General features: G+C 46.1%; 2 protein-coding genes across 3 annotated transcripts in view; one reads left to right on the top strand and one right to left on the bottom strand.

The window, feature by feature from the left end:
- The window catches only part of ABL1 (ABL proto-oncogene 1, non-receptor tyrosine kinase), a 130,128-nt gene that overhangs the window by 29,857 nt on the left and 75,878 nt on the right, over nucleotides 1–24,393 (bottom strand). For both annotated transcript variants that reach the window (XM_083596289.1, XM_083596290.1), the window contains exons 2-4: nucleotides 20,481–20,654; nucleotides 18,720–19,015; nucleotides 5,460–5,732 (exon numbers count right to left, since the gene is read on the bottom strand). In XM_083596289.1, coding sequence (XP_083452415.1) covers nucleotides 5,460–5,732; nucleotides 18,720–19,015; nucleotides 20,481–20,654 — 743 coding nt within the window. The remainder of the gene's footprint in view (nucleotides 1–5,459; nucleotides 5,733–18,719; nucleotides 19,016–20,480; nucleotides 20,655–24,393) is intronic.
- Nucleotides 11,438–16,563, top strand: LOC310753968 (uncharacterized protein). The gene is made up of 2 exons (XM_083595301.1): nucleotides 11,438–12,197; nucleotides 14,570–16,563. Exons 1-2 carry the CDS (start codon nucleotides 11,648–11,650, stop codon nucleotides 15,028–15,030), a joined length of 1,011 nt encoding a protein of 336 aa, XP_083451427.1. The 5' UTR covers nucleotides 11,438–11,647; the 3' UTR covers nucleotides 15,031–16,563.

The following is a 24,393-nucleotide window of genomic DNA, read 5'->3' as shown; positions in this document are numbered from 1 at the left end:
ATTATTATTATTATTATTACCTGTGCCTCACTAGCAGGTCCCAACAATTTATAATTCAGAACACTTAAAACAGATTACAACCACAGGAATGGGGTGGGCCCTGAAAACACACATCTCAGGTGTCAAAAAGTCAGGGTAAATAGGTGCTTCGGAAAGCTGTATAATGGAGGTGCTAGATGCACCACTATGGGGAGGAAATTCCACAACTTAGGGGCTATTACAAGGGAATGTCCTCCCCTGGGCTGCCACCCTCCCCCAAATTTCTGAGGGAGGTGAAACTACAAAAAGCCCCTCCCCCCACTGATCTTAACACTCATGAGGATCTGTAAGAAAGGAGGCAATATCTCAGATATTTGGGACCCGAGTCATATATTAAGTTTTAAATGCTATTTTCACTCATGTATACATTGTTAGGCACACTTTGCCCAAATATACACATTTTTGTAAACATTTTGTAAACATTACCTTTCTGGAGAACCACACTGAAAATTTCAGAGAAGTGCAAATTCAGGAAAAAAACCTTGCACCTGGTTTTGTTCATGGTTCCAGAAAGTGCAAATTAAAATGCAAACTGAATTGAGTTTCTCCTCCATCCTTATTCCCTTTCACCCTTTGCTGTGGAATTCTGACTTCCTGGTTGGTTGGTTGGTTGGTTGGTTTGTTTCATTTATGCTGGTGAACATGGTTCTCCCCCTCCTTGCTTAATCCCCGCAACAACCCTGTGAGGAGGGCTAGGGTGAGAGAAGTGACTGGCCCAGGGTCACTCAGTGAGTTTCATGGCCAAGTGGGGATTTGAACCCTGGTCTCTCCCAGGTCCTAGTCAAAGATGCTAACCACTACACCACACTGCCTCTGCTTCTATGATGCAATGAAAAACCTCTTCCAGAATCTCTGTCTTAGCTCCTTGATGTACACCTCATTTTCCTCCTCTTCCAGGAAGACCACAGCATGCATGAAATATCAGGGGAAGCCTGACAGTAGCAATAATTTGTTTGTAAGCCTATTGGGAATGAAAAAATTCCAAGCTGACTGATCTTCAGCCTCCCACAAGGCTGGGGCTGGAAAGAGGCCATGGCCAACGTCAGCTGCAGGATGGATGTCTCAAACATGACCCTCCAGAGGCACCCAGGTGGGTCAGGCTGCTGGATTCAATCACATCACATTATCAGAGGAAATGGAGCAAGCGCCTGGCCAGATCTGTAGGACCACAGAAAACCTGGGGGATGGGGGGGGGGGGAAGAAATCAAGCACTTGTGTGCTAAAACAATGGAGAGGCCTGGGATGATTTGCTTGTCTTGATGCAGGCAACAAAAGCTCTGCAAAAGGGGAATGGTTGTGGGGCAAAATATTCTGCAACCTGAGGCCAGAGGTTTTTGATGTTCCACAGCCTGAGGCCAGAGGTTTTCAATGTTTTCAGGTTGCAGAATATCAATAACCTCTGGCCTCAGACTGCGGTACATTGTAAACCTTTGGCCTCAAATGCTTGATCATCTTGGATGCCCTTCTCTGCACATGTTCTAGTTTGTCATTATCCTTCTTAAATTGTGGCGCCCAGAACTGGACACATTACTCCAGGAGGGGTCTGACCAAAGCAGAATAAAGTTATTCTATTACTTCCCTTGATCTGGATACTTCTCTTGATGCAGCCTAAAATAGCATTAGCTTTTTATGCTGCTGCATCACACCATTAACTCATGTTAAGCTTGTGATCCACTAAGACCCCTAGGTCCTTTTTACATGTACTACTAGTAAGCCAGGTGTCCGCCGTCTTAAATTGATGGATCTTCCTGCCAGCCCAGAAGCTGACATTTGTCCCTACTGAAATTAATTTCTCTAGTTTGGAGCCACTTCTCCAATCAGTTAAAGTAATCTTGAATCCTGATTCTTTCTTCAGTGGCACTGCCTACCCCTCCCAGCTTGGTGTCATCTGCAAATTAGATGAACACCCCCTCAATTCCTTCCTCCAAGTCATTTATAAAGAGGTAGAACAACAATGGGCCCAGGACAGAACCCTGTGACACCCCACTTGCCACTTTTGTCCAGGATGATGAGGAACCATGAGTGAGTACTCTTTGGATTTGGTCAGTCAACCAGCTAAAAATCCACCTAACATTTATCTCATCCAGCCCACATTTTATCAGCTTCTTCACAGGAATATCAGGGAGGACTTTGTCAAAAGCCTTACTGAAATCAAGATAACTACGACTTGCATGCAGAAGATCCAGGTTTAATCTCTGGCATCCCCCCCTTAAATTCCTTCTATTAATAACCATAAGAACTGGAATCTTACTTTACTTTGAAGAGAAGAGGAATATCAAAGGCTTAAAGCTCAGGCCTTGCATTCAGAAGGTCCCAGCAACCAGTGTCTGAGCACAGGAGCACTCTCCCCTTCTGAGGCTGACATAACCATGGGGCCACAGAGATGAAGAAGTCTAAGAGTTGCTGTATCAATTCAAAAACAACCCAAGCCAAATCTCTGGGTGTAGGCTGGCGGTTTCAATCAATTGTAGGCAAGTCCTAAAGGCTGAAATGCAATCTCAGAAGTTGGGGAAACTTTTGCAAAGTCAGAGAAGTTAGGTTCTAAATTGAGGATTGTCAGAAGGAGGTTCCCTTCCATTCTGCTCCGGGCAAATCAGGTTGTCAAATATCCTTGATCTCGATCTCTCTCTTTCTCTCTTGCCAAATGCAATGTGCTAATTGAAGTCTTACTTAATGGCCCTATGGAGCTCAACATTACCGAAGCACTGGACGGGGTCCCCCCAGCCCTCGTTTTTCCTCTCTGTAGGAACTACTTTGCCAAGACGCACTGAGTCGCTTCCAGCCACTTTGAAGCAGGATAATAAATAGGCTGCAGCAGGAATAATTCATCATGAGCGACGTCCGTTGAAACTACCAAGGCAGCCTCCTTCCCGTTATTATTTTAAGGTGTCGATCTTCTTTGCTGCGGGGGCAGGCACGGCGAGGGACGGAGGGAAGGGATGCCCAAAGTGCTTTGGAAACTCTTTTCTGGAAGACAAATTATACCTCTCAAGAGTTCTCCCAGCAAAGAGACTGCTAAGGGCCTGTCTCCCCCTGCTGGTGTCTAAAGACAGATATGAGGTGTTTTTTAAAAAAAACAAAAAACAAAACACCACCCGGCATTCTCCACACCTTTGAAGAAGGAGCCCTAATCCTGCAGTCTAAGACTAGATTGACGGATTTAAGGAAGGTGGATTAGGAGCCCGCCTTTCAAGTGTGTTTTTAGCCATGCATAATTTCAGGCTCTGCACCTTTTTGGGGAGAGTTTCTCTGAGTGCTCTGATAGCTCTCCCTGCACAGAGAGAGAGGGGGAGAGGGAGAGAAAGAAAAAGCCGCTTTATATTATTTTAGTCCCAGCTTCCAGTCATCCTTCATTAAGTATTTATCTGGCGTTTAGGAATTGGCGGCGGAGCGTGGCAAAATACCCGCTTTCAACTCAGAAAAACAGGGAGATTTTACGATAGAATGCATAACTGAAACATCTAAGAGAAATCAGCTTCCCAGAGCGGGAAGAGGTGGTTTGCGGGAGGAGGGAAGTTACCCGTGGAAATGGCAAGCCTGCCCTCCACCACCCAAAAAAGCTACAAAGCAGTATGGCATGACTGGGATAGTGGTGGAGGCATATATCTCACATGAATAAATTCTGCAATCCAGAACTGTGTCAAGGGCTGAAATATGTGGGCATTTGGCATTGCAGACCAACAGGTCTAAAGGACTTGTGGGTTTTCAGATTCCTTTCATTTATCTGAACTGAAGATACTAAACCTGGAGAATCTGCTGCAACCTCCTCCTTTGCATAGTTTATGTGAAGTTGTTAGGAAACCCTCTATTCCCCTCACATATACTTGGGTTAAATGTTCCTAAAAATGTATATATAAGTGATAATAACATATAAAGTGTGTTACACAGCTCCTGCCCCAAATATCTGAGAGATCACTACCTTCCTTACAGACTCTCCCCGATGTTAAGTTCTGCGGTTCCAGCTCCCCATAGGAGCTCAGAGTGGTAGTGGTGGTGGTTTCATGACTGAGGGGTCTGATACTGCTTAAGATGTATAGCACAGACTGAGCCAAAGACTAACCATTTTCATTACACCATAAGAAGCACTTTGCAGAACAGATCCCATTCCATCAGATGCAGAGAACATAAGAAGAGCTTGTGCTGAATCAGACCAATGGCCCATGTAGTCCAACATCCAATTTTCAGCAGCCAACCAGATGTTCAGACAGAGCTTTGAAAACTAAGGAGCAGACAACGCTGACCACTGGGCAAACTAGATTCTAATTGCTGTCTCTCAATACATTCTGATGTATTATTACTTACTGTTTTTACTAATTTGTTTTTATTGTTTCATATTTTATAAATATGTTATTAATGTTGTAAGCTCCTTTGAATCCTAATTTGAGAGAAAGGCAGGATACATATACATTAAATACTGCTGCTGCTACTGCTACTAATAGATTGTGGAAGGCGTTCCCCATGATGTGCACATTGTCATTCACTTTTTTGAGAGGAATTTGAAAACATTCCTATTTACCTAGTTGCATTTGATGACTGAAGAATACTGTTCCTGGTAACGCTGAGATTTCTGGATGAAAGTACAGTTTCGTTTTTTGTTTTTTTAAAGTAAGTAAAACACCTGCCCAGGGAGCGCAATGTATCTGTTAATGGAGGCTATATCTGCAGCAATCAGAAACGGAACATTTCTCTCCCCCCCCCCCCCCCGCCCCCAAAGTCTTATAATCTGCATGGTTAGAACACTAGGTGTCACTGTCTGCATATGCTTTTAAAAAAGAATCCACAAAGCCGACTTGAGGAATTTGCTTCTCTAGGGGTACAAATCAGAGGTGGGAAAACAACTCAGCAGTTCAAATGCAAATCCTAAGAACATAAAAAGAGGCCCAACTAGCCCAGCATCTTCTCACACTGGGTAACCAGATGCCTGCAGAGGAAACTTGCAGGAAGAATCTGAGCACAAGAGCACTCTCCCCTCCTGTTATTTCCAGAAACTGGTATCCAGGAACACTGCTGCCTCTGACAGTGGAGGTAGAGTGTAGAAACTATTTTAAATCCTTGAAAGCAATTAAAATAAATATGAAGATAAAACACAGGTCAACATTCTACATATCAGGGCTCTGTCTAAACAAAAATGTTTCTTCCACCAAGAGAGTACAGTGAAGGTGCAAACCTTCTGACAGTGGAGGTGGAACATAGCAATCAGGGTGATTAGCCACTCATAGCCCTCTCCTCCACCAATTTGTCTAATCATCTTTTAAATCCATCCAGGTTGGTGGCCTTCACTGTTTCATGTGGGAGCGAGTTCCATAGTTTAACTGTGCGCTGCTGTGTGAAGTCCTTTCTTTTATTTGTCCTGAATCTTCCAACATTCAGTTGCATTGCATTCCCACAGGGAGAAGAGAAGAAAAGGTTTCAGTACCTACCTTTAAGGTCTTCACCGCCACTGTGAGGTTATACTTCTTCCAGACGCCTTCGTATACCTCGCCATACTGGCCCCCTCCAAGTTTGTGCTTCATGGTGATGTCCGTCCGTTCAATCTCCCACTTGTCGTAGTTGGGGGACACACCATAGATTGTGGGCTTGTTGCGCTTGGGGGCCGGGTAGTGCAGAGTGGTGATCAGCCCATCTGCCACGGTCGAGTGATGGTGGACCAGCTCAGCCAAAGTGTTGAAGCGGCTCTCCGAAGACACGTAGAGCTGGGAGCAAAAGCAGAGAGAAGAGAGAGTCACCACAACTCCATGTTGTTGTTATTATGCTGCTGATTTACACAAAAATTGCATGTTTATTCATTTACATGGTACATATTTATACAGTTATACAGTTACTAGTTTATTATTGCTGTTTCAACCGCCATGGTCATATCAACCACAGATAAAATATATGCACTAATACAATATTAAAAATAACTTAAACCAAAATATATATTTGCATCAAAATATAGTAATAGTAATAGTAATAATAATAATAATAATAATAAACATCATCAAAAGGTTAGAAAAGATTACAATATGAAAGGTTAAAGGAATCAATACATTAAAATCATCAAATTAAATCTCTAAATTAAATCATCTAATTAAAACATATTATCATAATTAATTTATTTATCACCTTCCAAACCACCATATCAAGGCGATTTATGTTTAAGATAATAAAAAAGTTAACAACTCAGAAATGATGAACACTTTTTTTTTTAAGACTAAAACCCTAAGAAGTGAACATGCATGGTAAAAGACCCCTTTGTCCAACTGTGAAAGCCTGCCAGAACAAAAATGTTTCCAGGAAGTGCAGATAGTGGGCCGATGTTGTTTCTTGACAGAAATGCCGTTTCACAGAACAGGAGCAGCCACACTAAAGGCCATGCTCAGAGTTACTGCAGAGACGTCTTCCGAGAGCTTTGGAACTTGCAGACCACAAGAATATATGGGGTGCATAAGGGATAAGGCAGTCTCTCAAGTTATTCCTAAAAGCTTTCCTACATATTTATATTTTTATCATACAGGCAATCAATATACTGACTTAGCAGTATATAAACATATTTATCAGTAAATAAAATAAATAAATAAATATTCTTTTGTTAAAAAAAATAATATTTGCATGTTGCAATTTAATAAAAGCAACAGCAACATCAGGGAGGTTTCAAGCAACTGTAATATAATAAAAGCTAACCACAAATTAAAACAGATTGCCAGCTAACTATTATAGGAAAATGTTTTCCTGTAATTATCTGCATAAGGAAAGTTTTCAGTGAACGTTTGAAGGTTAATATAGAAGGCGTCTGCTTGAATCTCTCTGTTGGAAGAGCATTCCACAGGAGTGAGCCAATAATACCGAAGGCTCTGTTTCATATTGATGTCAGATGTGCTGCTCTGCAAATTCACTGGAAACTACCTTATGCTGAGTCGGATCATTGGGTCAATCCAGCACAGGTTTGTCTACACTGACTGGCAGCAGCTCTTCTGGCATTTCAGTCACGGAATATTCCCAGCTGCACCTGGAGATGCTGGGGACTGAACCTGGAGCCCCCTGCATGCAAAGCAGATGCTCTACCAGTGAACTAAAGTCCTTTCCTCTAAGAAGTATGTAAGATTCCAGTTCTCATAATTTTGAAAAAATAGGAAGCTGCCTTATTTCAAGTCAGATCATAGGTTCATCTAGCTCAATACTATCCACACTTGCCAGGGTTTCAGGGAGGGAACAATCCCAACCCTATGTGAAGACACCAGGGATTGAACCTGGGACCTTTCACAGATGCAAACAGATGCTCCACCCCTGAGCTACAGCCCTTCTAAAGCCCAGGTTCGATCCCATAAGCAATATATGAGCCTGGCATATATATCAGAGCTTGAAAACTGGGCAGACCACAAAGCAGACTGCCCCAAAAATGTTGTGCCAAGATTTTGAGCCAAGCAGACAACACTGGAGTGCATTTTTTCCATGGTCTCCCCTCACCCCACCAGGCTTTTGCAAATAGTAAATGTAAAAATTTAAAGAAATGAAGTATCTCTCCCGTCTAGACCATCAGATCCCACTTCTCAACTGATCCCACTTTTTGTTTAACAGTGCTGCCCCAATCCTGGACAAGCTGCATCAGAGAAAGCTTTTGGATTAGTAAGAAATCAATCTTTCAGCATGGCAGCACCACAACTTTGGAACACCCTGCCTGTTGACATCAGGCAGGTGTCTTCGCTATACTCTTTTCAATACCTCTTACAAAACATTTTGGTTTAGACAAGCCTGCCTAGATATGTAGAATGTTGACATGTGTTTTAATCTGATTTTTAGCTTGTGGTTGATTTTCATTATCTGTTTTACCAATAATTTTATTCTTTTATTCTTTTGTAAACCGCTTTGAGGTGGGGTTTTGTTGTTGTTGTTCTTTTTACAATACCAAATTTTGCGAAAGGAATAAAAGAAAGCTGCCTTTGAACCAGTCTGGATATTTGACCATCTGTCTATCTGTCTTTCATGCTACAAAGCTCTCTGATCCTTTAACTGGAGAGTTCAAGGACACAGCCCAGCCAGGCAAAAACACTTGGGGTAAAAGGTAAAGGACCCCTGGGCAGTTAAGTCCAGTTGAAGGCGACTATGTGGTGTGGCGCTCATGTCACTTCAGGCTGAGGGAGCTGGCATTTGTCCACAAACAGCTTTCCAAGTCATGTGGCCAGCATGACTAAACTGCTACTGGCGCATGGAAGACCCTGACAAGTGCCAGAGCGCATGGAAATGCTATTTACCTTCCTGCTGCAGTGGTACCTATTTATCTACTTCCACTGGTGTGCTTTTGAACTGCTAGGTTGGCAGAAGCTGGGACAGAGCAACAGGAGCTCATCTCGTTGCGTATTCAAACTGCCAACCTTCCGAACGACAAGCCCAAGAGGCTCAGTGGTTTAGACCATAGCATCACCCGCATCACCACTTGGGGTATAAAACAAGACCAGTGTGGCCTGGGGAGAGTTCTGAGCGCTGGACAGAAAGGTCTAGGGGGCTGAAAATATATTGATACAGTTGTAAGAACATAAGAAAAGCCTGCTGGATCAGGTCAATGGCTCATCTAGTCCAGCACCCTGATCTCAATGAAGCCAACTAGACGCCCCAACAGGAACCTACAAGCAGGACATGAGTGCAGCAGCAACTCTACTCACTTGTGATTCCCAGAAACTGGTATTCAGAAGAAGTATTCATACTGCCTCCAACCCGGGGGGGGGGATATAAGAGCCCTACACCAGGTTCAGACCAATGGTCCATCAAGTCCAACATCCTGCTGTCACAGTGGCCAACCAAGAAGGCCATGGGAAACTCACAAGCAGGATCCAAACACAAGAGCACTCCAGTGGTTTCCAGCAACTGGCAATGAGAAGCATTTGTGCCTCCAACCATTGAGGCAGAGAATAACTACAGTGGCTAATAGCCATGCATTGCCCTCTCCTCCATGAATTTGTCACATCCTCTTTTAGAGCCATCAAAGCTGATGGCCACCACTGCCTCCTGTGGGAGTTAAGTGCTGCAGTTATTAACCTTGCACTGTGTGAATAAGTACTTTCATTTATCTTTCCTGAAACCTCCAACATTCAGCTTCACTGGCTGTCCACAAGTGCTAATGTTATAAGAGATGGAGACAGTGGCACAGTGTGGTTCTTTCTACACAGACACATACAGAGACACAACACCAAAGCTGCTGATCTAATTGGAAGAGCTTGTGAGATATTAAATTCTGCCAGCAAACTGAGAAAGCCACTTCCGGCCTGCCCAGGAGGTGGGGTTGCGGGCTTCACGCCCACCCCCACATGAGCGGGGGCTGGTTTCAGCCCCCGTGAGAACAGGGGAATCCCGGCCGGGTCTGCCCCCCCAGCCAGCCAATCGGCTGGCTGGGGGTGGGGGTGGCCTGCCCTATTTAGGGCCGGCGCAGAGGGGGCTCGCCCTCTTTTCGCCAGCTAGCCCTCACGTTTTCTGAGGTCTTTTTGGAGGTTCATATACTTTGTTTCAGGTTACTGTCCTTGGTTCACTTACGCGGCCTTTTCAGGTTTCTTTTGCAGGTTGGACTTTGGTTGCTGTTTCTCCCCGATCGCTCCGCTCCTGCTGCAGGGAATCCCTACCCACCAAACCACTGTCTCCGCCTTGAGGGATCGTCGGCTGCTCACTTTGTGCCGCTTCGCTGCACAGCCAGTGGAATTGGATTTAAGAAGCAAGGTTACCGGGCATATGCAGCGGACCGAGCGCCTTCTCCTTTGCGGCTGCTGTTGCCCTGAGGTCTACTTTGCTCAGGGGAGCCGCTTAGCCTCTGGTCCTCCGGCGTGAGGGACTTCACCATTCTACTGTAACAGGTCGGAGGGGCTCCGGGCAACGTTTTCTGGGCGGCTGGGCAGGCGGGGGTGCAGCCTTTGTCCTTGTTTGGTGTGTAGTCGGGGAAGCTTCTACGGTCGGGAGAGCGAGGTGCGCGTCCTTTTATCTAGTTTGCCTACCGTCCGGTTAGCGTTATTTTATTTTGTTTCTTCAGTGGATTTAGGGGTTGTTTCAGTTAAAGTTCGTCGGTTGCTTGTGCTGTTTCCCATTTGCGGTTGCAGTGGCTTTATTTTGCGTTGTCCTTCGCTGGCTTTTAATTTTGAACTTCCGTCTGAAGCTATTCTGTTGCTAGGCGATGAGTCCACCCACGGCCATTTTAAACAGCCCACGTGGCCAGCCGGCGGCCGCCATTTTACCATAGGCAGCAGCGCATGGGAAGTTCCTTTAATCGGCACTCCTATTAACAAACGCAGCGGCGGTAACAATTAACTACAACGCTCAGCTTCTGCATTCTTTACAGCGGCGTCTTCTACCACAGCTCGCTTTCGGCGGCCTTTAATTTTTGCGGGTGAATTTGGTTTACTGTAAAGGGAAGCGGTACCATTGCTAGGCGACCAGTCTGTCCTCGGCGCCATTTTGATAATACCAGCATAGCAGCTGCCATATTGCTTGAGGCAAAGCACCGTGGGACGATTTCCTTTTTTCCTTCTGCAGCCTTCTGATTCCCTTTCTGCGCGTTTTTAAGCAATTTGTTTGCGGTTTGCTTCACCTTTTGGGGCTTCACAGTGCTATCTCTCAGGCCTTTTCTTATAAGGCTCAATATATTCTGGCAGTACATTTCGATTGGCTAAGTTGATTAAGTGCTCTGGTGCTCTGGGGAGCTTTCTTAAGGAACAAATCATTTGCTGGAACGCTAATTAAGTTGATAAGGGCTCAAGGTAACTTATCATTCCGTGTGAATAATTTGTGGTGTATTTTATTAAGAAAAAACGGGTTTGAGTGCGCAGGGGTGGGTGTTCCTTTAGCTTATAAGGCTATTGTTAATCTGGCAATTTAGGTCATTTGTTTTGATTTGATAAAGTCCTTAAGGGTCTCCTGGGAGCTTTGCTTGGATATATAGGTGCTGCATAAGCAATTCAGCCTTCACTGCTGTAGTGCTGGGGCTACAATTTATAGTTCTATAAGGTGACCATACATTAGATTAAAGTTCAATTTGGGTGACCAATTTATAGTTCAATTAATATTAATCAAGCAAAGCTCTAATTGAATTAATAAAAATAAGCAAGCTAATTGATTAATAAAAATTAAGCAAACAAACAAATAAATAAACAAACAAACCTGGTGAATTAAATAAATATATAGATCATTAGGAAGTTCGATTGTTTTGCTGTTAGTGATTTGAAATTTTGCTGCATTGAGTTCATTAAATCTATAATTAGAGTTTATACCGGTGCAGACAATACTGAACTACTGTCATATTGCCAGCAGCTGAATACAACGGGTGGGTTTGACAATTTTGGTTTTCACTGAAATTTACCAGTGCAGGCAATACTGAACAACGGTGCTATTGCTTGCTACTCTCGCATATAAACTGAGCTACTTGCCGCTGACTAGGTTAATCAAGAGTCTTGATCGCAACTATGTCGGCTCAAGGTAACCAGGGAAATGTTGCTGTATCTGGGGGGCACAAGGGAGCCAGGAGGAGTCCCAGCCATTTATAATACCAAGTAACCCACAGGCTTTGGCGCAGTTTTTCACGGCTTTTCAGGAATTTTATAAGCAAAGCAGGTCTGCAGGCCAAGTGGCACCCACATCTGGGGCAGCAGCACCAATGACAGTCGCAACAGTGACAGCAGCACCAACGGCAGTTGCACCAGTCGTAGCGGCGCCAGTGGCAGCGGTGCCGGTGTCAACTGCACCAATGGCGTACTCCCAAGAGTTCATCCCGGACACTCAACTTAACGAGGTGGTACTCCCCAGTACCACCGCGTCCACTGCAGCAGTGCTGAATGCAGCCAAAGAGGCAACAGCCCGGCAAAAGAACACCCGCGCACAGTCGGCCACCTCAGGCAAGTCAAAAGGGGGCCAGAGCGGTGGCAGGAAGGGCAAGGCTAGTACTCAAGGTTCCAAGGCTGCTAACCCACAAAAGGACCCAGGTGTTCCTAGTCTCTTTCAGATTCCGCCTCCGCAGGCGGCACTAGCCAAGGGCGCATCAGACTCCACTTCGGACGAGGAAGCGCAGGGACTGCAGGCGGTACAGGCGATCAGTGCACCGGATCAAGCCACGCCGGAGGTCCTCTCTGGGAAGAGGAAGGAAAAAAGGAAACACACATCGAAGAAGAGTAAGAAGAGTAGGCGGTCGGAATCGGAGGATGATTCAGGTACCTCCTCTTCTTCTGACTCTGATAGTGATGCTCCTAGGGAGGAGTATTGGGGCCATGGGGAAGACTGTGTGGGTCTTCCTTCATGGGCGCATGAAAGGAGGGCCAATTCTTACCGTAAGTCCTTTAACGGGACCCTTGAATGGAAGGACGGTGCGCTAGTGCCGGATGTTAAAACTTCCACTCACCTGTCTACAGATTTCATTGTAGGTAAGAGGGACAAAGAGAAAGAGGGACAAGATCCTTAATGGGGACTTTATTGATATGTTCAGATTGTTGCCTCCAGCTAAGCTGACAGGTAAAGGGGAAAAGAGGCGCAGCCATGGAAAACGCAGGTACAGAACACCCAGAGTCGAACGCACTTTTGAAAATTGGCTGGATGGGTTCCAGGTGTTCATGGGTGTGGTCAGCACGGCTTACCCAAAACGAGCGATGCATTTAGTTGCCTACATGGCCCATGTTAGGAGGGCACGAGAACTAGCGGGGGATACTGCTGCTCTAAATTATGATGAAGATTTCCGCAGAAATGCTTCGCTGTTATCTTCCACACGTTGGGATCTGAGGGACCAAAACTATTGGTCAGAGCACATGGGCCCCTACGTAGACAAGAAGCCCCAGGACTCATCAAAATCCTGGAAGACTGCTGCGAGACAGAGGCGACTGTGCTGGGAATTCAATAAAGGGGTTTGTGTGCCGTCTGTCTGTAAGTACAGCCACGAGTGTGAAAAATGCCTCGGTAACCACCCAGCCACTGCCTGCATTAAAGGGAGGCAGCCCTTTCGGAGTGGGAGAGGTTCCTACAACCAGGGACCCAGGGGTGGCCATGGAGCCCCATTTGGACCTCAGGGGAACAGGCAGTAATTTCAATCTGGGCCTGGCCTTTTCCCCCATCAAGTTGACCCCGTTAAAAACTTTTAGATCTCTATCCCAACAGGACAGCAGCAGTGTATTTATGGGAAGGTTTTAGTACCGGTTTTAGGATCCCGGTAGCTTTCCCCCCCAATTCAGGTGATCCACCAAATCAAAAATCAGTGAGGGAGATGCCGGAGGCTGCCCGAAAGAAAATTAGTAAAGAAATTAAAGCAGGTAGGGTAGCTGGCCCCTTTTCAGTTCCTCCAATAGAAGGCTTTCACATATCCCCTTTAGGTATAGTCCCTAAGAAAGTGCCTGGTGAGTTTCGCATGATTCACAACCTTTCTTACCCAAAGGGAGGGTCCGTCAATGATGCGATACCACAGGAACTTTGTACTGTGAGATATGCCACTTTTGACCAAGCGGTCAAGCTTATTCGCAAATTCGGTAAGGGCGCGCTGCTGGCAAAATGTGACATTGAGTCGGCCTTTAGACTCCTGCCAGTTCATCCGGAAGATTTCCGGTGGCTTGGTTTCAAATTTGAAGGGGCTTATTTTGTGGACAAAGCAATGCCCATGGGTTGCTCAGTGGCTTGTGCAGCCTTTGAGGCATTCAGCACCTTCCTGGACTGGGCGCTTCGCTTTAGAACTGGATCCGAGGGCGTGTCGCACTACCTGGACTTTATCCTCGTCGCTAATAGCAGGCGTAAGTGCTCAGAGCTCCTCGAAGACTTCACATCATTAGCGGGGGAGTTGGGAGTTCCCCTAGCTGCCGACAAAATGGAGGGCCCAGCTACAACCATGGTTTACTTAGGTATTGAGTTGGACACGGTCGCTCAGACCTCAGAACTTCCCAGAGAGAAACTGATCGTGCTCGGCGACCTCATTCGGCAGCTCCTCCCCCTAAGAAAAGTGACACTTAGGCAGATACAGTCACTGCTAGGCCATTTAAATTTTGCTTGCCGCGTGGTTTCCCCTGGCCGCCCGTTCTGCGGCCACCTCGCGAAGCTGTCTGCAGGCCTGCGTTCCCCTCATCACAGGGTTCGCCTATCTAAGGAGGTAAAACCTGACTTGGAAGTCTGGTTGAAGTTCCTGGAGAACTACAATGGTATTTCCTTGTGGTAGGAGAACTTGTCGCTGCAAGTGGACTTTCAGGTGCATTCAGATGCTTCAGGCTCCCTAGGGTTTGGCGTTTACTTTAAGGGGCAATGGTGTGCCCAACGTTGGCCTGCAGCATGGCAGGGGGGCCCCATAACCAGAGATTTAACCTTCCTAGAATTCTTTCCGATCGTAGTGGCAGTGCACTTGTGGTCAGAGGCCTTTAGTAACCATAGGGTTTGCTTCCACACCGACAACCAGGCAGTAGTAGGAGTCCTTTCCAGGCAGGCCGCACGGTCCCCAAGGGTAGGTGCTCTTCTGCGTTCCTTCGTTCTCCTGTGTCTAGAACTTAGTATCCACTTCTCCGCCAAATTTGTGCCTGGTGTTAACAATGACATCGCGGATGCCCTATCTCGTTTTCAGTTGGACCGCTTCCGCTCGTTAGCACCGGATGCTCAGCCGCTCCCTCAGCCGTTCCCGGAACATCTGTGGAGACTTGGGGACCAGAGTCATGGGAACCAGAAGTGATTCAGGGAGTATTAGCCTCATTGGCGCCTTCCACTTTAAGATCTTATAAGAAGGCGTGGTCGGATTTCCTTAAGTTCCGCAATAAAACCCGCGCCGACAAAAGCAACGCCCCTCCCGTCAAGTCTGAGGTTTTATCCTACTTAGTATACTTAAGACGCTTGGGGCGCGCCCCTAGAACCCTCAACCTACAGGCTGCGGCAATATCATTCTTTTGTAAGGCGGTATTTTCCTCCGATCCATGTGCCGATTTTGTCATACGAAAGACCCTAGAGGGCTGGCGCAGACTGCAGCCCCCAAGCCGCGATATGAGGAGGCCGATATCATTTGACATCCTTTTCCAAATTCACAAAAAGTGAGAACGGTCTGTTGGTCGAAGTATGAGGCGCGCTTATTTTCAGCGGCATACTCCATCGCCTTTTTCGGCGCAATGCGTGTGGGTGAGGTGGTTTACAAAGAGGGTCAGCGCGGTTCCTCCCGGGGTTTGCTATTAAGCGACCTTACACTCTCACGGGAGGATCTAGTTTTACGGATATGTAGCTCCAAAACAGATCAGGACGGGAGGGGGGCCCTGGTTCGGCTCCTGGCAACCGGAAAACCAGGCCTGTGTCCAGTTAAGGACACCAGGCGCTTCTTATTTCTGAGGGCTAATTCGGCAGGGCCATTTTTTATCCATGCAGATGGCTTACCCCTGACGCGTCACCAGTTCACGCGTGTTATGCGCTTAACACAGGCAGCATGCGGCCTTCCCCCTGCAGATTTCGCGGCGCACTCTTTTAGGATAGGTGCGGCCACCACAGCAATGCACCTGGGCCTTACTACTGAGAGGGTTAAGGACTTAGGCCGCTGGATTTCGGATGCTTACAAACGCTATGTTAGGAAAAATTTATGACGGTTCAACTGGGGTCGATTGACCATAGCCTGTTCTCTTAATTTCTTACAGGTGATATGGGGGTGCGCGTCTGGATAATCGGGCACAGCATTGTGCATTGGGCCAGGGTCCGCGCCATCAATTCCGGTCTCGGGCCATGCCTTGACTTACCGTCTGGCATCACTATATCCTGGGTCTTGCAGAGGGGAATGCGCTGGGCTGAGATGTTGCCCGCATTTAAGACCAGAGCAGCAGCGGAGGGCCCCCCAGATGCTTTACTGATACAATTAGGAGAAAATGACCTAGCTTACAGAAAGGCAGTTGATTTGCAGTGGCACATTTTCAGTCACTTTGAGGAGCTTAAGGCCTCTTACCCGAACGTGACAATTATTTGGGCCTCTTTGATGGAGAGGCGGGTCTGGAGAGATTGCAGGTGCCCGATAGCCATGAATAGGGCTAGGAAAGCCCTAGATCGGGCGGTGGTGCATAGAGTGGCGGCCCTGGGTGGGAAGGTCATTGAACACCCGGGCATTCGTTTCAACTGTGAGGCCCTCTACCGGTTTGATGGCGTGCATCTTTCGGATGCTGGAAATGATGTTTGGCTGTGGGATATAGCAAAGGGGATAAGGGATTGGTTTCAGGCATGAGAGTATTGGCGGCGAGCGATTGCTCGTGTGGCGGTAGGCATTGGTAAGAAGGGGTTAAGAGGATGTGTGGGGGGATGAACGCCATCACCTCCCCCCAGTGAGCGAAGGGTGGTCCGTTAAAGGACTCCGGGGGGCGTGGCCCTGTCCGAAGCCTATGGAGGTGTGGGTCAAAGGCACGCCTCCGAGCGGTGACCCGGGGGAGCTCCTAGTCGACGTGCCTCGGCAGGAGACTCCCCCGATATAGTGTTAACCCTTCCCCGTGTCTCCAGCAAATGGGCTGTAGCCGGATAGTCGATAGGACCAATGCCTAAGCCAATGCCTCTCATTCCTGAATTCAATAAAGTTGTGGCCTAATTCGCCCAATTAACCTTAAATTATGGTGTCTCATGTCTTTATTTATCCTAGTGGGGGGCAGGAACTCGCCACGCAAATGAGACAGAAGTCTTGGAAAGCCACAAAAGCCCAGACAGCAGGCGGGAAGGATTGCACCGTCTGTTCTCCCCACTACCATCTCCATCCGCCAGGGACATATGATATATATTTTTTATCAAATGGCTGAAATTGATCGTTTAAGAACTAGGCCTGCTGAGACTCTTGGTGTCTTCTTCTCTTCCCTTCACAATAAAATTAGGATGAAAATTCATAGATTCCTGGTGGTAAGCCAGTGGCTGTTCGCTTTAATGAAATCATCCGGCTGGTACCCATTCCCAATAATTCCAATTAAAACAGTTCCAGGGAAAGAAAAACTATTAACCTGCTTTGCGCAAATCTAAACTGATTATCATAGCGAGTATTGGCCATTCCTTGGCACTGAGAGTGCTGCCAGACTAAACAAAGTGCCTTATCGCAATGCTGGGGCAGGCTACAAGTGGCAGAACACCTTGTCGCTGATGCTGCACTGCCTTATGTCAGCAGGAAGATCTAAATCTCTCCCCACAAAGATGTACTGGGCACCTTCACTGCTTAGTTTGTGTCCTGTGCTGAAGACATACCTCTTTACCCTGGTTCTTGTGACTGTAATTTGTCGTAAAATATTTTCAGTACAGTGGTACCTTGGTTTACAACCATAATACGTTCTGGAGGTCCGTTTGTAGACTGAAACAGGTTGTAATCCAAGGCGTGCTTTCACCAACGGGGCCTCCAAAAAAAACACATTCGTAATTCGCCCCAAAATGGATTTTAATCCAAAAAAAGGTTGCAAACTGGGACCCGCACTTCTGGGTTTGACGTGTTTGTAATCCAAAACTTATGCAAACCAAGATGTATGCAAATCAAGGTACCACTGTATTGTATTTTTAAATTGCTATAACCTGCCCTGGAACCTTATTGTGAAGGGCAGGTAAAAAAAATAAATTATAATTATTACTAGTAATAAAAATAATAAAAACAACAATAAAACAACAAGTGCTTGTTTCTTATTTTTACATCCTCAGAGGGTTTCAATTGAATAATAATAATAATAATAACAATAATAATAATAATAATAATAATAATAATAGATGCTATTTATTATTACAACATATTCAAAAAGTTGTTGTTGTTGTTGTTAAACCCCACCTTTTCCCTTGATGGGACTCAAAGCAGCTTACAGTTAAAAGCAAGAACTCTAAAAACATAGATAGAACAATAATAAAAACCAAACATTGATAGGAAATGAATACCCAAAGGTCATCTCGTCCAACCCCCTGCAATGCAGAAATCACAACTAGGCTCCCTGACAGCCAGCCTCTGTTTAAAAACCTCAAGCGAAGGAGAATCCACCACCTTCCAAGGGAATTCACTCCATTGTTTAACACCTTTTACTGCCAGAAAGGTTTTCCTAATGTTTAGTTGGAATCTACTTCCTTGTCTCTGACCAAACTGCAGGAGGCAGTGGAAGATAGGAGTGCCTGGCGTGCTCTGGTCCATGGGGTCACGAAGAGTCGGACATGACTAAACGACTAAACAACAACAACTTCCTTGTCATTTGAATCCATTGGTTCAGGTCCTGCCCCCTGGAGCAGCAAAAAACAAGCTTGCTCCATCTTCCATGGGACGGCCTTTCAGATTTTTGAAGGTGGCTCTCGTATCACCTCTCAGTCTTCTGCTCTACAGGCTAAACATATCCAATGTTTAGTCAGAATCTCCTTTCTTGTCATTTGTTCTTGCTATTATTCATTTATTTATTTTTTGTCATCTTCACAGGTTTTCAATCTTCCAGTGATCCATTTGGAAACCAGCAGTACTTGGCTCTGCTACCCTCACCCAACAAAGCCATACCAAACACATGCACACACAATTTTTTTGCAGTTTGGAAAATGATGGAGAAACAAACCGGTGAATGAACAATGAACGGAGAGACATGTGAGCAAGCTGCGAGCAAACCAGGATGAATGCTTGCTATCATATAACCCCCTCCCACAGATGAATCAGAACAAATGCTCAAGAAAGAACAGTAGTGGTCTAACCACCATGCATGCTTTTAGCAAAAAAATGATGTAAAATAAATAAATAAGATATGCCTGGAGGGTCAACCAGGGTCTGCTCTCACCTTCCCATCAGATGCAGTGTTGATCCGGTAGTGGTAAACCCTTCCCTCGTATCTCAGCGATATGGACCGCTGGCCTGGACTGCTCTCACTCTCCCGCACCAGGAAGCTACCGTTGATCCCACTGCTCAGCAGGTACTCTGCCGCATTCCGCGACACTGGCCCATGGTACCATGAGTGCTTCTCTAAGCTGTTCACAGGGGTGATGTAGTTGCTGGGGACCCAGCCTTGCCCGTTCTTTGTCTGGGCCTCACACCACTCCCCATTGTGGTTATAGCCCAAGACGCGGAGCTTTTCACCTTTCCATTAAAACAATTAAAAGAAAAAGAACGAATATTGGTCATTGACTATAACCAAGAGATGGATCAATGGATTAAATAAAAACAGCACATACAGTGTTTATTTTTACATGGCAGGCAAGCATCTGAGGCAGCATGTGGTAATAAAACCCAACAGACAAATGCAAATTTAAAAGCATCAGAGGGGGAAATAATCTGAAGCTGCTTAATTTTTGAACTGGAAACAATTTTTATGAAGCCAGAAGTCACAATTGCAGAAAGCTTTATCACATGGTTGCTAAGAGTGGTCATCAGGTAGATCAGGGGTAGGGAACCTCTGGTCCACATCTTGCAGGAGGCCTTTGAATTTGGTCTACAAGGGCATTTGGGGCAAAACATGCCCACTTGTCAATCACCCTACATCATATGATACCAGCTGTAGAGATCTGTTATCTCCGATCTAAGTACTAAGATCCAAGAGGCAGCTTGCTCTTTGATGGTAAAAAGCAGCAGCAAAGACTTAGCACTGTGATCCCAAAGTGCTAAGACTGGAGATAAGCCTCTGCCTGTTGACTCTTAAAGAGCAAGCAAAAGGTCATCTCTGATTTTAGCGCTGTGTGACTATAGCACTGAGATCAGAGGCAAGCCTCTGTCTGCTCCTGCAACTTGAACTTTGAACCACCTGGTGTCATCTTAAACCAGGCAATTACCGGATAGGTGTCCTCATCCACCTGCCAAAAATGGCCTGTGGAGGGTGGGCCAGTCCTCAGGCTGAAAAATCTTTCCTAACCCCGGTGTGGAACCAGCATGGACATGGTCAACTTCACTGTTCCAGGTGTGCCCGCTGGAAGAATCCCAGTGAAAAAAAAGGCACCCACCATTCCCAGAGAGGGTTCCCACATTGCTATCCATGTGAAACAGATCTGATATGGGGAATGGGACCTGGAAATTGGTTTTAAAACTTCTGCATGAAGAGAAGTGATGGGGGGGGCAGGGAGAACCACTGTGGTGCCATTCCCAAGCTCCAAACCCCACACATTTTCATCTCAGAGCAAGGAGACCAAAGTTGATCTCAAGGCCCATATTGAGAGAAGATGCTCCTTCAAAGACACCAGAGACACACTTTGTCGAGTTTAGCACTAGCACCAAGAACCTGGACTTCAGCTCAGCATCAAATTGGAAGTTCATATAGATGGAATGAACAAAGGAGGGAGCCCGTCAGCAGGCTGCTGCAGAGATAGAAGGAAGACTGGAATACCAACCTCATTGACCTCCTTCAATTCTGTCTGGTTACATATTATAAAAGCTACTGTTTTGGGATTTGGTGCCTGAGTTTGCTTGTTCCCTATGCCCTCCCCATAGTTTGTCCTTTCAGGCCATGCACTGTTTTTGGACAAGCACTATTCTGAATGAAAATAATGACAATCTGGACGCACACTTGGTCTCATACACACTTTGTAGTCTGATCCTGACATATATCTCTTACCTTTAGTTATGCTGAGAGTGTTGTCTCCACTTGCTACAAAATCATACAGGGCAACGAAAAGGTTGGGGTCATTTTCTCCGGGACCCGAAAGCAGATTCTCCTTGGAGTTCCAGCGGACGGCTTCACTTAGGCCCTGGGGCTCAAATTCAGAGGCTACTGGCCTCTGAAGCGCTTCTGGAAAAGTAAATGAAAAGGGGAGGGGAAGAAAAAGGTTAATTTTCAAAAAAGAATCTGGTCCCCCCCCCCTTTTCTCTTAATCACAGTTTTGCTTTGAATGTGCTTAGTGCAGTGGTTCTCAAAGGGTGTGGAGCGCCTTGTGTATCAGAAGCAGAGGCGTAGTGGAGGTTGCTGGGGGGCCGATGCACCGGGCATTGTTTCGGGGGGGGGGCATTCCCGACGCCCTGCCTATGGTTAGCTGTTGTGTCCTTCTCAGGAACCCTCCAGCAGAAGGGCGCCTGAGAAGGAGGCAACAGCTCAGGCATCCTGCAAGCCCAGCGCCACTCGCAAAAGCTGCATGGGGATGATGCTTGCCTGTTGCCTCCTCCTCAGTCGCCCTCCTGTTGGAGCCTGGAGGGTGCCTGAGAAGACTGCAAGAGTTCATGCATCCTGCAAGCCCAGCGTCATTTTTGCAATTCTTGCAAAGCGATGCTGGGCTTACAGGGCGCTATGAGGGGCAGCCAGGCAGGCTGTGCAGTGCAGTCCCAAAGCATGGGAGAGGCAGCACTGCCCCTCTCTGATGCTGGGACCCAAGGCTGCAAGGGTGCCCTTACAGGTTCCACACTGACTTAAAAGCAGCACAGGGCCAGGGCACAGAGCTGCTGCGTCCCTCCAGCTAAGAAGGATGCAGATGCTCCGCCCCCAGCACCCCCACCCTATTGCCCAGAGTATACCCATCCCAGGTGCTGGTGGGGTACGCTCCACCGCTAGTCAGGAGAGGATGGCAAGTGTGGTGGGAATATTCAAGGACAATCAAATAAACATTTTAACATTCCAGTGTAGAATAGTATAGTATAATGTCAAAATAATATTTTTTATTAGTAGAATATGAGAGCAAGAGCATCAAGTGATACTGAGGACACTCCTAGTTGTGATCCAGAATCGCTATATTGTGAGAATGATTCACGTTCTTACGTAGCTGCATTGATTTATACTTTCTGGATGCCCCATGATCATATTATAAAGTACTTGTGTTCTATGTTATAAATCAAGCACTGCCAGGAGTTGTTTCTTTTTGTTTTCCAGTGTATTTATCAATATAAAATTTGGTGTGGCATGAGCAAACTTTTATTCTGAAAGTGTGGCCCAGAGAAAAAAGTTTGAGAACCACTGTTAAAGGACATTTATTTCGTATTTTGGCTGATTTATATTATTAGTGTGTGTGTGTGTGTGTGTGTGTGTGTGCGTGTGTGTGTGTAAACAATGTTGTTTTATTATTTTATGATTTTATGTAAATATATTGCAAGCATTATTCATTTTTTTATTTTTTGCATTTCTATCTCACTTTTCCTCCAAGGAGCTCAAAGTGGAGTACATGGCTCTCTCTATCCTCATTCAATCCCAACAACCTAGTAAGGTAAGTTAGGCCAAGAGAGAAGTGACTGGAATGTACATCTGAATATACATTACAATAAAAACCATGAACAGAATTTAAAATTATGGGTTGTATCCAATGCTTGCCCTACTCAGAATAGGCCCATTAATTTTAATGGGTCTGCTCTGAAAGTAAAGGTAAAATGACCCTTGACTGTTAGGTCCAGTCGCAGACGACTCTGGGGTTGCGCGCTCATCTCGCTCTATAGGCCAGGGGAGCCGGCATTTGTCCGCAGACAGCTTCCGGGTCATGTGGCCAGAATGACTAAGCAGCTTGTGGAGAACCAGAGCAGTGCACGGAAACGCTGTTTACCTTCCCACTGGCGTGGTACCTATTTATCTACTTACACTTTGACGTGCTTTTGAACTGCTAGGTTGGCAAGAGCTGGGACCGAGCAACAGGAGCTCACCCTGTCACGGGGATTCGAACCGCCGATCTTCTGATCGGCAAGTCCTAGGCTCTGTGGTTTAGACCACAGTGCCACCCACCACCTGCTCTGAAAGCCCTATCCTATATCTATCTGCACACAAACACACCAGCTTTGGTTGCAGAGCTCTTCTCAAAAGCTGCCTTATTCACCAAGGCAAAATACCTAGAAAAGAAGAAAGGTCTGATGGGCTGTAAAACAATTAAGTTTTCAAACATGCTACGGGAATTCAGCCTTCCCCCCCCCACCCCACTCATCTGTCCCTTTTTTGTGCACACAGATTACCCATTTTATCATCCCCGCAGCGCTTTAATTACGACAATTATGAGAGAAACAGAAGAGCCACTTGGAGAAAATTAAGCTGATTAATCATTTTACCCCGAAGAATGCTTTGATCTTGTCAAGCCCATTAAAAAGCTCCCTTTATCAAGCAAAGAGGCGCCATACATATTGGATGTGCTATGTATGTGTGTGTGTGACATCATCAGCTGGGTAAACACCTGAAATAAACAGACAGCAAACAGCTGGAGATGGTGGAAAGATGACATCAGTGAAGAGCAGTGCAGAGAGAAAAGGCTGCCCCCTCACCCCCTGCTGCTGCTCCATCCTCCCTGTGCAAAGGCTTTACTGTAAACTGTACACAGTGGGATATCATGTAACCTCGGTCAGTGAGAAAAAATGCCTCCCAATGGGGACTGATTCAACAGGAAGGCCGGAAATCCAGCACTGTCTTCCCCTCCAATTACACCACGACCAAGGACAAGTGGTGAAGGGATCATGCCAGGTCTTGAATCAAGATCCTGGAGAGAGGCCACGCTGTGAACAGCATGAGAACTCCCCTCGCTCCCCCCTCCCCTCATGTTTATGTTAAAAATTTGACCCCTCCCTTCTCTCTGCGCCAAATTACTTGCTCTCTTTTGAGATGAGGAGACGCAACAGGCCAGACTTCAGGAGAACAGTGAAAGCACAACTTGGAAATCAAGGAAAACTATTTACTTCTGAGTGATCTTCATAAAGAGATAGAAACAGCCTCCCTGCTGGATCAGGCCAACTGGGGCCCATCTGGTCCAGCAGGCTGTTCTGACAGTGGTCAACTAGATGCTTAGGGGAAGCTTGCAAGCAGGACCTTACAAACAACAGCAACCCCCTACCTAGTTGCGGGTCCCAGTAGCTGACATTCAGAGGCATACTGCCTCCGACAATGGAGGGAGACTGTAAGAAGATCCCTCCTGGATCAGGTCAAAGGCCCATCTAGTCCAGCATCCTATTCTAACAGTGGCCTACTAGATTCCTTGAACAGAAACCTGAAAGCAGGACATGATGCAAAGTATCACCCGTATCTTCATAGTCGTTGGCCATAGATCTTGAAACCTATTAGGCCTGAGTGACCACACAATCACGGCTGACAGATGGAAAATTGCACAACTTCCAAGAATATCTGAATCCTTAACAACAGGACCTATTGGCAGCCAAATTTAGGGAGGGGTGTAAATTCAGTGACAGAGCACTTGCTTTGCATGCAGAAGGTCTCTCTCTCTCTCTCTCTCTCTCTCACACACACACACACACACATTTTGTGATGCTTTTCTTGAACATAGAATCTGAAGAACTTCACATGTATTGAAAGTTTGCACTCCACGTAGTATGAACTTCAGTGGCAGAAGTAAAAAGACAACATCTATGTCCTGCTTTGTTATTTGAGAACAAAGCCTGCTTTTGAAGAGACCACCTGCTTCAGCAGACATCCCCAATATCTGACTTGAACCTTCTGCTTTGATTGTTATTTAAACTGTCACATTGTCCTGATGGGCTTGTTTATTATGTTAAGGATGCTTTAATGTAGGGTTTTTTTTTTGTTTGCTATGTACTTTAATTACAGGTAGCTGTACTTTTTA

Source organism: Podarcis filfolensis (genome assembly GCF_964270895.1).
Source record: "Podarcis filfolensis genome assembly, chromosome: Z".
NCBI classification, from domain to species: domain Eukaryota; kingdom Metazoa; phylum Chordata; class Lepidosauria; order Squamata; family Lacertidae; genus Podarcis; species Podarcis filfolensis.
This window is presented reverse-complemented; position numbering and strand designations above follow the sequence as displayed.

Bases quoted from the DNA above. Each gene is read 5' to 3' on its own strand.
- LOC310753968 (XM_083595301.1), top strand. From the start codon at position 11,648: ATGACAGTCGCAACAGTGACAGCAGCACCAACGGCAGTTGCACCAGTC. The intron at 12,198-14,569 runs GTACCTCCTCTT...TCTCGTTTTCAG, and splicing joins GGAATCGGAGGATGATTCAG to TTGGACCGCTTCCGCTCGTT.